This window comes from Mytilus edulis, chromosome 3, assembly GCF_963676685.1.
Source record: "Mytilus edulis chromosome 3, xbMytEdul2.2, whole genome shotgun sequence".
Taxonomy (NCBI): domain Eukaryota; kingdom Metazoa; phylum Mollusca; class Bivalvia; order Mytilida; family Mytilidae; genus Mytilus; species Mytilus edulis.
The window spans coordinates 93,393,551-93,407,879 of NC_092346.1; the positions used below are offsets into that span (position 1 = coordinate 93,393,551).

Below are 14,329 nucleotides of genomic sequence, written 5' to 3' on the forward strand. Positions count from 1 at the left end.
TTATTTTTTTGGCTTTTTTATTTATAAAAACTAAAGACATATTTACAAAACAGGACAACACACAGATTAAATTACAAGATTAAAATACATTAGTACAAAAGCTTTCAAGCTGAGCATTTAAAATGCTTTTTAAAATTGGTATAATGCTACAAAAGTTTATTGCATTTTTACGATGATTTATGAATCATTATAACTTAACAACTATGAATCAATATCCTTGTAATGATTATGTAATTAAATTACGTTTCAGGAGAAATTAGGTGTTTCTAACTTTCTATTTATTTTCTAAGCAACTGAATATTAAATTTAATTTAAGGCAGGAATGGATTATTAATCTAAAGATATATGAAAACTAAACTTAATAATAATCCCCATGTCTTTGCATGTAATTTTGTTCATTTTAATTCATTTGATTTATTTTAGAGGTACATTGTAGTATAAACTGCCCTTAGAAGTTAGGAATGCTTTACTAACCAACACTAAAGAAAAAATGAACTACATACATTTGTAGTTTAAAATATATAATAGCATAAAAAACTTTTCTTGGTGATAATTTCTCTATAAAACTATAAAATCAACAAATCACAAGTTGTGCATCATGTCCTTTACCAATACTGTAGAAATTAGTTAAGAAATAAATCATATAGCAAATCTTGGGTTATAAATACGCTCTTACCAATGTATACAAAACATCTCAATTTAGTTAATTATTTTAATACAATTGTGTTAAAACATTTAAGGAAAAACATTTTGAGTTTGATTTGCATACGACAAATGGTGTTTGTATCGAAAGGAAATTTGCTAGCACTATGGTGTATTAAACTTAAAATAATCATTATTTCTTATTTGCTCAGCATATATCTTGAGCTATTACAATGAGTACAATAAGTAAATATGATAATAATTCAGTGTAAAAAGTTACATAAAGCTATTTATTGTATGCTAGTACATTAACAAGCAAATCAAAACAAATTAGTAGGCCACTAAAAATATACAATGTCACAAATTTATGTGTGGATTTCCTGTTTAAATATAGTAAAATATGATGAGACATCTTGGTTGGAGTTATACATTTATTCAGTGAATTCAATAGTTTTCCTTTTTATAAGTGGAAGTTTACTTTCGTATTAAATTAGACAAATTATATTTTAGAAAGGTAATTTACAGCAGTAGACCCAGGATTAAAAAAAAGTGGGGTCTAAGGGACTCCTTCAAAACATATTGGTGTGAATGGCCACACTAAAAAAAAATGCAAATGAAGAATAAATTATAGAAATAAATCAACTATTTCCCAAAGAGGAAGTCCTCCAAAATCCAATCTAAAAAAAGGGACTTTCAATAAGAATACTTTTTCTTCCCATATTTCATTCTTGCAGGAAACAAACAAAGGATGAGAAAAGTTGAAACACAGCTATTTAAACAGGAAATATACCATGTGACCACAAAACATGTTATAAGGAATGAGTAACAACCAACACTAATGTAAGTGAAGCATTTAAAAAAGAAAACACAAATAAAAAATCAAATTAACACAAACACAAAAACAAAATCTAAATATGGCACTGCTTATTAGTGAAGTGACAAAAACAATCATTTCTAATTCTATTGTTCAAAGTAATCCACTTGTCACAACTGTCTCAACTTAAAATATGTTTAAATGATTCATCTCAATTTTTCAATTAGATATACCAAAACATCATGAAAAATGTCCTCAATTTTCCCCAAACAAAGAAAGTTATAAAGGAATTAAAACTCTGATTGTCAATCCAAAATATCTTTTATTGAATACCCCCTCTTGAAAATAAATAGATGTTTAAATGATATGAAGTCCAAAATAACTCTTTGAGTCTGCTTTGTCAAGAATATTTGGATCACTGACTTTCACCATCAATTTGTCCTTCGCGTTGAAATTAAAGACGGCTCCAATATAACTAGTTGATTGTGTGCTGGAACCCTGGAATTTACAACGAGTGCGGCTGTTTTCCAACAATTTGTCTGGTTGTCCTGTTTGAGGTGTTTTATACAGGTAGTGGCAAAGACTTTTGGTCTGATCTTGTTTGGCAGCATTGAAATCCAGTGTGACCTGGGAGTAAACATAATAATATCCTGGTTTGTTGATGACAAACTGACCATCACTATAGGTGACGTTATCTCTGAAGTAAAGACCTCTTTCGTTTCCAGTCATCCTCCAGTGAACTTTATGGTTAACACCATCTATGAAACACAAAAAGAAATATGGTTAATTTAATGTCCCTATAAAGAGCACCAAATGTGCTGAACCATGTCATTTTCATTGTTCAACGCTGTACAGTGGCATAAATTGCTTTCATCTATGTCATTTGAACTTTGATGGATAATTGTCTCATAAGCAATCCTACCACATTTCTTTTATTTTGAAAGTTGATTGATAATTTTGCAGATACTCTTTTTGTGTCCAAGTGTTATTATTTCTTTTATAACATGCCGACAAATACTTTTTTGCATCTCATTACATATTTAGCTAAAAAACATAACTCTTATATAACTGAAGTCAAAGGGCAAAAGTCAAAAGTACCGGTATGTCAATCAAAGCATACAAATCTAATCTGCTAATTATCTTTACACCATATATCAGCTCAATATCTAAGGTAAGCACTTCATTCTAAAAATGTTCACATGGTCAACGCTTTTACAACCCTAAGAAATTACTAAAAGAAGCATGTAATAATCATAATCACATACTTTCACTATGATCATGAAAACACGATTACCTGTATAATAACGCTTTTCTTTTATTTACCTGTGCACTTTATTGTGAAAATGTGTGTCATTATGAATGCTACAATTCATTTCGAAATGAATGTTAATTTTGGAATGACTCGAGATTGATGTTAGCCAATCAAAATTATGTATTATAATGAAGCATACATATAATGTAGTAATTAAGTGGTAATAAGCATTCTGTAGATGTTTCATAACATATGATTGAGGCAAACTAAAGTTAGAGAACAGAAAAGAAACATTCAGCAATTTTTAAGGTTATACAGGGGGCATAACTCATGCACAGTAAAAGTGAACTTAATCTGTTTTATGTGGTAATAAGCATTGTATACAAGTTTCATATTATTTGGTTGAGGCAAACTAAAGTAAGGGAATGGAAACCACAAATTTAGCATTTTTTTCAATAGTAAAGGGGCATAACTAATGGATATAATGAAGCCACCAAAATTCAAACCTGATCTGTGGTTTGTGGTAATAAGGCCAATTACAGCAGGGGCATACAAACGTTGGATTGTAGAACTTAAATAAAAAGATAATGTATATTCCCGGGCAACACAGTGACAAAAGTGTGATTGATTTTAGCTACCGTTACAAAGGATTTAAATTGGTCTATCGGGAAACTGGAATCATCTAGCATAAGCTGTTTTCAAGTATTTGTCATATTTGAGCATTTTATTTTTAGCTCACCTGGCCCAAAGGGCCAAGTGAGCTTTTCTCATCACTTGGCGTCCGGCGTCCGGCGTTAGCTTTTACAAAAATCTTCTCCTCTGAAACTACTGGGCCAATTTTTACCAAATTTGGCCACAATCATTATTAGGGTATCTAGTTTAATCAAAGCCTTAAAGGCTGTAAAAGCAATTGCTGCCATGTTAATGTTTGGGGACTTTTATTTTTCATCCACATATATACAAGAATTAAACCTGACATGAGTGTTGTCTAGTTAAAAGTAAGAAGGTTTTAACTTTATATAAATAAAAGACTTTAGCAGAAAGTCATTTTTAATATGTTTTATATTTCACAAGGAGACAACACGTTTACCAGGCTAAAGTTGGGGTCAAATATACATGTGCTGAAACATATAACTCAAAAAGAAATCATCATGGATTATCCCCTGGTAGTGTTTGTAACTTCCTTGGCAATAATTTCCTTTATTGATTTAATTTTAACTATTTTCATTATTAATTTATATTTAACCATTAACACAAATGATTAAGTTAAAACATTTCAACTTTCCAGACGCAAATGTTAAAAAACGGGAAAGAAATAAAATATCTTACAAGACATAAACATGTAAAGAATAAATGTATATTTCAGCTTAATAAAAATATTTTCATAATGTTACTTTGTCATCATTTTTAAAACTAAGTTCCAAACATTATTGCTCAGTTGATATGTGTCCTTCTGATGCGATACGAGCACAGAGTTCGACCTTCCTATGGATAGAAACAAGTGCATGTGGGTACGAGATAACTACAATTCTCATGCAATCCCGAAAAGGGGGGTCATCACAGACAAACATGACATTAAATCGTTATCACTGAACTAGTATATATATTGTATAGGGGCCAGCTGAAGGACGCCTCCGGGTGCGGGAATTTTTCGCTGCATTGAAGACCTGTTGGTGACCTTAATTCTGCTGTTGTATGTTTTTCTATGGTCGGGTTGTTGTCTCTTTGACAAATTCCCCATTTCCATTCTCAATTTTATTATACCAACAAGAACAAACAGCTCTACGTTGCTTTGATTTTTATCAATTTTCAGGAAACATTGCGAAAAATGATCTTCAATATTTCGAAAACATGTGAAATAAAATTGCTAACACGGTGGACCGTCGAGTGTCAACAAACGTAGTAGACTTGTTCACTGAAAAGACGAGGATAATGGTTTCATCTGACATTTGTTATGCAAACCCAGTTTTGATCATGATATTTAAAAAGACGTACTTTTTTTCAATCTATGTATTAATAAACTAGAAAATTCCAAATTGTAAATATCTCTTCATCTGGACCGACTTGGCATCTGGTCCATTTCATTAGTAAGGTGATCGATAAATATTACGGAGTTTTGACAGAAAAGGAAAACGAACTTATTGTTATGTGTTTTCAACAAGGGTTTCGTTCCGCTAAATTATTTGCGCAAATAAAGTTTGTCTATTTTTAGATTACAGGTAATAATTTGACACTACGCATTAACCTGTGTAGTGATTTTGATTTTACGATAAATGTATGAATGAACGATAATTTTATGAATGAACAAGAGCACCGACGTCTTAAAGAAACACAAATTAAACATAAAAAACCGTATTTATTAGGAGATAATTCAGTTAAATTTTCAATACTAAATCAACAACTGAAATGAATCCATATTTTGTTGAAACATCGTACGAACGGCGGAAAACGGAATCGCATTTATAACTAGAGGCTCTCAAGAGCCTGTGTCGCTCACCTGTTAATGTGTTTACTGATGTCGGCCATCTTCGTTGGTAGGCGGGGTCATTAGACACTTTTTTTTAAAATAGATACCCTAGTATTATGATTGTGGCCAAGTTTGGTTAAATTTGGCCAAGTTGTTTTAGAAAAGATTTTTATACAAGTTACAAAAATGACGAAAAGTTGTTCAATATTGACTATAAAGGGCAATAACTCCTTAAGGGGTCCTCTAACAATTTTGATCATGCAGACTTATTTGTAGATCTTACTTTGCTGAACATTATTGCTGTTTACAGTTTATCTCTATCTATAATAGTATTCAAGATAATAACCAAAAACTGCAAAATTTCCTTAAAATCACCAATTTTAGGGCAGCAACCCAACAACAGGTTGTCCGATTCAACTCAAAATTAGTGAGGGGATATATCTTATTCTGATGGACATTTAAATCTTGAAAGATTTGCCCTAAATGTCTTAGTTTCAAAGATATAAAGCAAAAACTGCATTTTACCACTATGTTCTAATTTTAGCCATGTCGGCCATTTTGTTTGGCAGGCTGGGTCATCGGACACATTTTTTAAACTATAAACCACAATGATATTTGTGGCCAAGTTTGGTTAAATTTGGCAAAGTAGTTTTGGAGAAGAAGATTTTTAGAAAAGTTACAAAAAATGACGAAAAGTTGTTAAAAATTGACTATAAAGGGCAATAACTCCTTAAGGGGTCAACTGACAATTTTGGTCATATTGACTTATTTGTAGGTCTTACTTTGCTGAACATTATTGCTGTTAACAGTTTATCTCTATCTATAATAGTATTCAAGATAATAACCAAAAACTGCAAAATTTCCTTAAAATAACCATTTCACAGGCAGCAACCCAACAACAGGTTGTCCTATTCGTCTGAAAATTTCAAGGCAGATAGATCTTGACCTGATCAACCATTTTACCCTGTCAGATTTGCTCTAAATGCTTTGGTTTTTGAGTTATTAGCCAAAAACTGCATTTTACCCCTATGTTCTATTTTTAGCCATGGTGGCCATCTTGGTTGGTTTGACGGGTCACGCCACACATTTTTTAAACTAGATACCCCAAGGATGATTGTGGCCAAGTTTGGTAGAATTTAGCCCAGTAGTTTCAGAGGAGAAGATTTTTGTAAAAGTTTACGGACGACAGACGACAGACGACGGACGCAGGACGACGGACGCCAAGTGATGAGAAAAGCTCACTTGACCTTTCAGGTCAGGTGAGCTAAAAATGTACTTTTTTTCACTCGGACTTCTATGTTATTTGATAGTCAAACGGTTGACCCTTTAAATACAAAAATACATCTACAAGAACATATTCTGAAACTTCTTAAATCCACTAACTTTTTTTTAAAGTTTCAAGCTATGTATTGCATTAGAAAACATACATAGGTGTTAAAGAATGACTGACCAGGAGCCTGTTTAACAAAATACTATGGCTTGATCTGGGCGGAGTCTCTGATCTGGGTCACAAAGATGGCCATACGGGACGGCATAAAAGCAATTGCTTTAAAAATTGTGTCCGGTGACCTGGCCAACCAACCAAGATGGCCACCATGGCTAAAAATAGAACATAGGGGTAAAATACAGTTTTTGGCTTATAACTCAAAAACCAAAGCATTTAGAGCAAATCTGACAAATGGTAAAATTGTTAATCAGGTCAAGATCTATCTGCCCTGAAATTATGAGATGAATCAGACAACCCGTTGATAGGTTGCTGCCCCTGAATTGGTAATTTTAAGGAAATTTTGCTGTTTTTGGTTATTATCTTAAATATTATCATAGATAGAGATAAACTGTAAACAGCAAAAATGTTCAGTAAAATAAGATCTACAAATAAGTCAACAGGACCAAAATGGTCTGTTGACCCCTTTAGGAGTTATTGCCCTTAATAGTCAATTTTTAACCATTTTTTGTAAATCTTAGTCATCTTTTACAAAAATCTTCTCCTCTGAAACTACTGGGCCAAATTAAACCAAACTTGACCACAATCATCATTGGGGTATCTTGTTAAAAAATTGTGTCCGGTGACCTGGCCAACCAACCAAGATGGCCGCCATGGCTAAAAATAGAACATAGGGGTAAAATGCAGTTTTTGGCTTATCACTCAAAAACCAAAGCATTTAGAGCAGATCTGACATTGGTAAAATTGTTTATCAGGTCAAGATCTATCTGCCCTGAAATTTTTAGATGAATTGGACAACCCGTTGATAGGTTGCTGCCCCTGAATTGGTAATTTTAAGGACATTTTGCTGTTTTTGGTTATTATCTTGAATATTATTATAGATAGAGATAAACTGTAAACAGCAAAAATGTTCAGCAAAGTAAGATCTACAAATAAGTCAACAAAACCAAAATGGTCTGTTGATTTCTTTAGGAGTTATTGCCCTTTATAGTCAATTTTTAACCATTTTTCGTAAATCTTAGTGATCTTTTACAAAAATCCTCTCCTCTGAAACTACTGGGCCAAATTAAACCAAACTTGGCCACAATCATCATTGGGGTATTTAGTTTAAAAATTGTGTCCCGTGACCTGGCCAACCAACCAAGATGGCCACCATGGCTAAAAATAGAACATAGGGGTAAAATGCAGTTTTTGGCTTATAACTCTGAAACCACAGCCTTTAGAGCAAATCTGACATGGGGTTAAATTGTTTATCAGGTCAAGATCTATCTGCCCTGAAATTTTCAGATGAATCTGACAACCTGTTGTTGGGTTGCTGCCCCTGAATTGGTAATTTTAAGGAAATTTTCTTGTTTTTGGTTGTTATCTTGAATATTATTATAGATAGAGATAAACTGTAAACATCAATAATGTTAAGCAAAGTAAGATTTACAAATAAGTCAACATGACGGAAATGGTCAATTGACCCCTAAGGAGTTATAGTCCTTTGTAGTCATACATTTGTAAATTTTAACTAACATTTTCCACTACTGGGCCAAGTTCATTATAGATAGAGATAATTGTAAGTAGCAAGAATGTTCAGTAAAGTAAGATGTACAAACACATCACCATCACCAAAACACAATTCTGTCATGAATCCATCTGCGTCCTTTGTTTAATATTCACATAGACCAAGGTGAGCGACAAAGGCTCTTTAGAGCCTCTAGTTGTGTTGTTATTTATGTTCATAGGACAGTACCTATTCACTGCTTACTATATTTTCCTAACTTACCTGGACTTGTTCTTGATATACCAGCTACCCTCCCTATAACTCTTGGTTCAAAGTCATCCACCTTACTGTTACAAGCTGCCTGAAGTTCCTGGGTGTTCATTGCTGTAAAACACTCACATTATTAATCATTGTTGCCATACTGGTAAACATATATATCCTATAGTTATTATGTATAAGTTGTAAAATCTTTGACTTTCATAACTTATTAATGTATGTTGATAGTCATAATGTTGATGATCTTGCTGCAACATTTCATACACATGTAAATGCTCCATCTATTAAACTTATACTTTTCTTGTATACATCCAACATGTATATTTTCTTTCAGTATTTAAAGTAACATGTGTTTACACTTATTTTTGATTACATTCATATATACATGTAATAACTTGTCTTGTCCACAATACAGAACTGGACTAAGCATTAGATTTTTTCAACTTCAGTTTTATCCTTTAACAAAGATACATACCTGATGCTTTCATAGCATGCTTCCTTTCAACATACTGTAAAATAAAAATAAAACCATTTATTATCATTTTTTAGAAGTGGATTTTCTTTAGTTTCTTATTGCATCATTCTGAAAGATAACAAAATAATATGACTGACTTTTGTCTTAAATATTTACTTAAATGGTCTTCATATCTTGTGCTAACAATTAACACACAGCAAAAAAACTTTAAATACCTTGTTCAGAGGAGACACTTCAATCAACATCAATAATCAGACAATTAAGCAGATGTTTTAAACAAAAATGCTTATGCAAGTCGAATGTTATTTACATAAATACACCTATTCAAAGATTTTTCATTTAACTCTGGAGACTTGAAAATTATATGGACTTTTACTCTGACATGTATTCAGATTGAATTACATTATTGCTTACCAATTCCATGAGTTTATCCAAGTTTTGACCCTCATCTGCACAACATATCTCCTTTCCATTCTCGTCTCTCTTTGAAAATTGTCTGAAATTAATTGGGTCATCATCAGGGTGGATGGATACCTCATCACAAGGCAGACAAAATGTCTTGGAAGGGTTGATAATCACTCTCTGTGATTTATCCTTCACAAAAAAGGCAATGATGAAAATCAAGATGGCTAGTAAGAAGACATTGAGAATCCCCAGAAGAATGGTCAGAGTGGTCTTCTTCATATACTTTCCTCCTGATGACTCTTTCTCTTTTCCCTTTTTTGGTAGCATTGCAGCATTTTCTTCTACAGGATCTGCACCACTAGGTCCAGCAGTATCTGACATTGTTGATATTCACAGTGTTTTACACTACTAAGTTCTACAATATTAAACACTTATTGTAATTGATAGTCTAGTCATAGAGTTAGACTAACTTTATTTATTCCCTTGGAGACTCTTAAAAATGTCAATGTCTATTTGAATATCTCAAACAATAACCTGATTTTTTAAATTTTAGTTGAAGTAAAAGTTATAATATAAGTATATTTAAAGCTTTCTTTCAAAAGAATTCTTTATACCTCAACAGCCTTTTGTCTTAAGATTTCTGACTTTCAGCATGGATATTTTTTTTTTAATCTAAATACACACATAGTAGTTTAAGTAAATAGAAACTATTGTAGTCATTGAAAATGAAATTTAATGGTCTATATTGGTTCTTTCATTATTACATGTATATGAGTAATAAGTTTGTCAAAGTCATATTTTATTCTGCTAACAAGGAGATAGCTCAGGATTTTTAAACTCATGGACCTCCAATTTCTAACCTACTGCATCAAGGAAACACAAATATTTTAGGCCTTCAAACAAAAAAAATCAGGATTTTATTGGCTAATTGATTATGTGAAATGTTATTTACTCTTTATAAATTGGGAAAAAATAAATGACGTTAGTGCAGTTTATGGAATAATCTAAAGATTTAACTTCAAATGTCTTTTAATATTACAGATTCATTTGAATTTCCACTGAGCTCAATACAGAGAAGTTTTGAGTCTTTGTACTGTAATTCAGTTTTTTTTTTAATTTTATGTTTAATTGACTGCATAAATTTGTACCAAATTGTTTATTTTATATACAAAATGTAAAATCTCTTTTTGGACACATCTTTTATACAAGTTACAACTTTCACAAAATTGGAATAAATAAACACTGGAAGTCCTGTACATTTGTCAGTGCAGAATTTTTGTTCATCAAGGTCAGTACATCTTTTTATTGAAGAATCAGAACTCAACACCAACATGTAATCATACAGTAAAAATCAGAGGCTCTTAAGAGCCTGTGTCGCTCACCTTGGTCTATGTGCATATTAAAACAAAAGACACAGATGGATTAATGACAAAATTGTGTTTTGGTGATGGTGATGTGTTTGTAGGTCTTACTTTACTGAACATTCTTGCTACTTACAATTATCTCTATCTATAATGAACTTGGCCAAATAGTGACAGAGGAAAATATTTTGTTAAAAATTTACAAATTTATAAAACATTGTTAAAAATTTACTGTAAAGGGCAATAACTCCTTAAAATGTCAACTGACCATTTTGGTCATGTGACTAATTTGTAGATCTTACTTTGCTGAACATTATTGCTGTTTACAGTTTATCCCTATCTATAATAATATTCAAGATAATAACCCAAAACAGCAAAATTACCAATTCAGGGGCAGCAACCCAACAACCATTTGTCCGATTCATCTGAAAATTTCAAGGCAGATAGATCTTGACATGATAAACAATTTAACCCCCATGTCAGATTTGCTCTAAATGCTTTGGTTTCAGAGCCAAAATCTATATTTTACCCCTATGTTCTATTTTTAGCCATGGCCACCATCTTGGATGGTTGGCCAGGTCACCGGACACATTTTTTAAACTAGATACCCAAAAGATGATTGTGGCCAAGTTTGGTTAAAGTTGGTCCAGTAGTTTCAGAGGAGAAGATTTTTGTAAAAGTAAATGACGACGGATGACGGACGACGACGGACAACGGACGCCAAGTGATGACAAAGCTCACTTGGCCTTTTAGGACAAGTGAGCTAATAAAAAGGAATAATTGTCAAAGCCACGATTTTCATTTATTACTGTGCTTATTCAGTAGGCTTTGTCCTATCACAATAAAAATTTATACCAATTGATAATAGTTTTTCTAAATTTCAGTTTGATGTTGTGTTTTGTATACTGTCTTTGCTTTGTAGCGGGGTTGCTTCCCCTCCTTAGTACAGGTAGAACATATAAAGCCAGTCTTAATCAACTGAGCTAGAGAATCGATTCTTTGGCTCAGTGGGTTAACACACTGACTGTCACCCAGGCGACCGGGGTTCTAATCCCGGGTGGTGACGATATAAATTTGTAGAGTAGATACATGCTCTCCGGTTACAGCTTATCAGTAGGCTTTGTCCTATCACAAAAAAAAAATTATACCAACTGATAATAGTTTTTCTAAATTTCAGTTTGATATTGTGTTTTGTATACTGTCTTGAGGTCTTTCTCTAATTTTGCCAAGGCACTGTCAAAGGTAGGACATAAAGTCACAGGACAAAACGTTGCAGACAAAAAGTTAACCAGATGCTCCGCAGGGCACAGCTTTATACGACCGCATAGGTTGAACCCTGAACGGTTGGGGCAAGTATGGACGCAACATTCAAGCTGGATTCAGCTCTAAATTTGGATTGTGATTAAATAGTTGACACAGCATAGGTTTTGGACACAGAATGAATGTGGTCTAATGAACTTAAAATAATTTTTTTGTCTTTGAGCAATCACTATGCTGTTGAATATTAATCCTCTCAAAAAAATGTTTGAAGAAATTTTCTTTTTATTTATGAAATCTGAAATGAGAAAAATTAACCTCCCCCCCCCCCCCCCCCAACATTTTTTTTTCACATCCCCCTTTCCCTTTTTTCAAAACTGATCTCAATTCAAATTTCTAATGGAGTTTGCAACAATAACTACTCATTTAAATACATCATAAAATATTAAAATGTAACAAAAAGTGCTTGTTATCACTGAATGGTAAAGAGCGTTTTAATTTATCAGTTGGTAGTAAAGGTGAATATACATTGTGCATTGTATAAAACAATGATTTAAGTTGATTCAACTACTATTCTGGACAAAGAAAGATAACTCCAATCAATTGAAAATTTCTAGCTATTGCACAATATTGTGCAATTAGATATTTCTTGCTATTGCGCAATACTGTGCAATTGAAAATATTTGCTATTGCACAATACTGTGCAATTGAAGATTTTTTGCTATTGCACAATACTGTGCAATTGAACATTTTTTGCTATTGCACAATACTGTGCAATTGAAGATTTCTTGCTATTGCTGAAAACTGTGCAATTGAAAATTTCTTGCTATTGCACAATACTTAATATAATAATTTTGGATCCTGATTTGAACCAACTTGAAAACTGGGCCCATAATAAAAAATCTAAGTACATGATTAAATTCAGCATATGAAAAAAGCCAAAGAATTCAATTTTTATTAAAATCAAACTTAGTTTAATTTTGGACCCTTTGGTATTTAATGTAGACCAATTTGAAAACGGGACTAAAAATTAAGAATCTACATACACAGTTAGATTTGGCATATCAAAGAACCCCAATTATTCAATTTTTTATGAAATCAAAGTTTAATTTTGGACCCCGATTTGGACCAACTTGAAAACTGGGCCAATAATCAAAAATCTAAGTACATTTTTAGATTCAGCATATCAAAGAACCCCAAGGATTCAATTTTTGTTAAAATCAAACTAAGTTTAATTTTGGACCCTTTGGACCTTAATGTAGATCAATTGGAAAACGGGACCAAAAATTAAGAATCTACATACACAGTTAGATCCGGCATATCAAAGAACCCCAATTATTCAATTTTTGATGAAATCAAACAAAGTTCAATTTTGGACCCTTTGGGCCCCTTATTCCTAAAAACCTGTTGGGACCAAAGCTCCCAAAATCAAACCCAACCTTCCTTTTATGGTCATAAACCTTGTGTTTAAATTTCAAAGATTTCTATTTACTTATACTAAAGTTATGGTGCGAAAACCAAGAATAATGCTTACTTGGGCCCCTTTTTGGCCCCTAATTCCTAAACTGTTCAGACCTCAACTCCCAAAATCAATCCCAACCTTCCTTTTGTGGTCATAAACCTTGTGTTTAAATTTCATTGATTTCTCTTTACTTATACTAAAGTTACTGTGCGAAAACCAAGAATAATGCTTATATGGGCCCTTTTTGGCCCCTAATTCCTAAACTGTTTGAACTAAAACTCCCAAAATCAATCCCAACCTTCCTTTTGTGGTCATAAACCTTGTGTTAAAATTTCATAGATTTCTATTCACTTAAACTAAAGTTATAGTGCGAAAACCAAGAAAATGCTTATTTGAGCCCTTTTTGGCCCCAAATATCTAAAATTTTGGGACCAAAACTCCCAAAATCAATCCCAACCTTCCTTTTGTGGTTATAAACCTTGTGTTAAAATTTCATAGATTTCTATTCACTTTTACTAAAGTTAGAGTGCGAAAACTAAAAGTATTCGGACGACGACGACGCAAGACGACGACGCCAACGTGATAGCAATATACGACGAAAAATTAAAATTTTTGCGGTCGTATTAAAATGAAAAGTCACAGACAAAAAGTCAGATAAATAGTCACAGGACAAAAAGTCACAATTCAGCTTTAAGATTGTTTCTTTCAACAAGAGAACACTTATTTAAAAATAAAACTTGTTGTACTTTTCATGAACTTTAGTATGTAAAGCAACTGTGTAAACAAAAGTTATATAGACATGTTAAAACAAGAATGTGTCCATAACCACTTACATGGATGCCCCACTCACATTTTATGTTCAGTGGACTCTAAAATTGGGAATAAAACTCATTTGACATTAAAATAAAAAAGATCATATAATAGGGAACGTGTGTACTAAGTTTTATGTTGATTAGGGATCACCTTTGTCTAAAACTACTATCCA

General features: G+C 32.5%; 2 protein-coding genes across 2 annotated transcripts in view; both read right to left on the reverse strand.

Moving 5' to 3' along the window:
* LOC139517795 (tumor necrosis factor ligand superfamily member 10-like) lies at positions 1-9,488 on the reverse strand (the record flags this gene model as incomplete). Its single annotated transcript, XM_071309235.1, is given in 4 exon segments — positions 1-2,214; positions 8,391-8,492; positions 8,860-8,893; positions 9,274-9,488. Coding segments are annotated over 4 exon segments (752 nt in total), but the record flags the coding sequence as incomplete, so codon positions are not given.
* A 4,702-nt stretch (positions 9,489-14,190) lies between these two features.
* The window catches only part of LOC139515508 (uncharacterized), a 1,729-nt gene continuing 1,590 nt past the window's right edge, over positions 14,191-14,329 (reverse strand). Inside the window, exon 2 of the mRNA XM_071305083.1 lies at positions 14,191-14,213. Within this exon, the coding sequence (XP_071161184.1) occupies positions 14,191-14,213 (23 nt within the window). The remainder of the gene's footprint in view (positions 14,214-14,329) is intronic.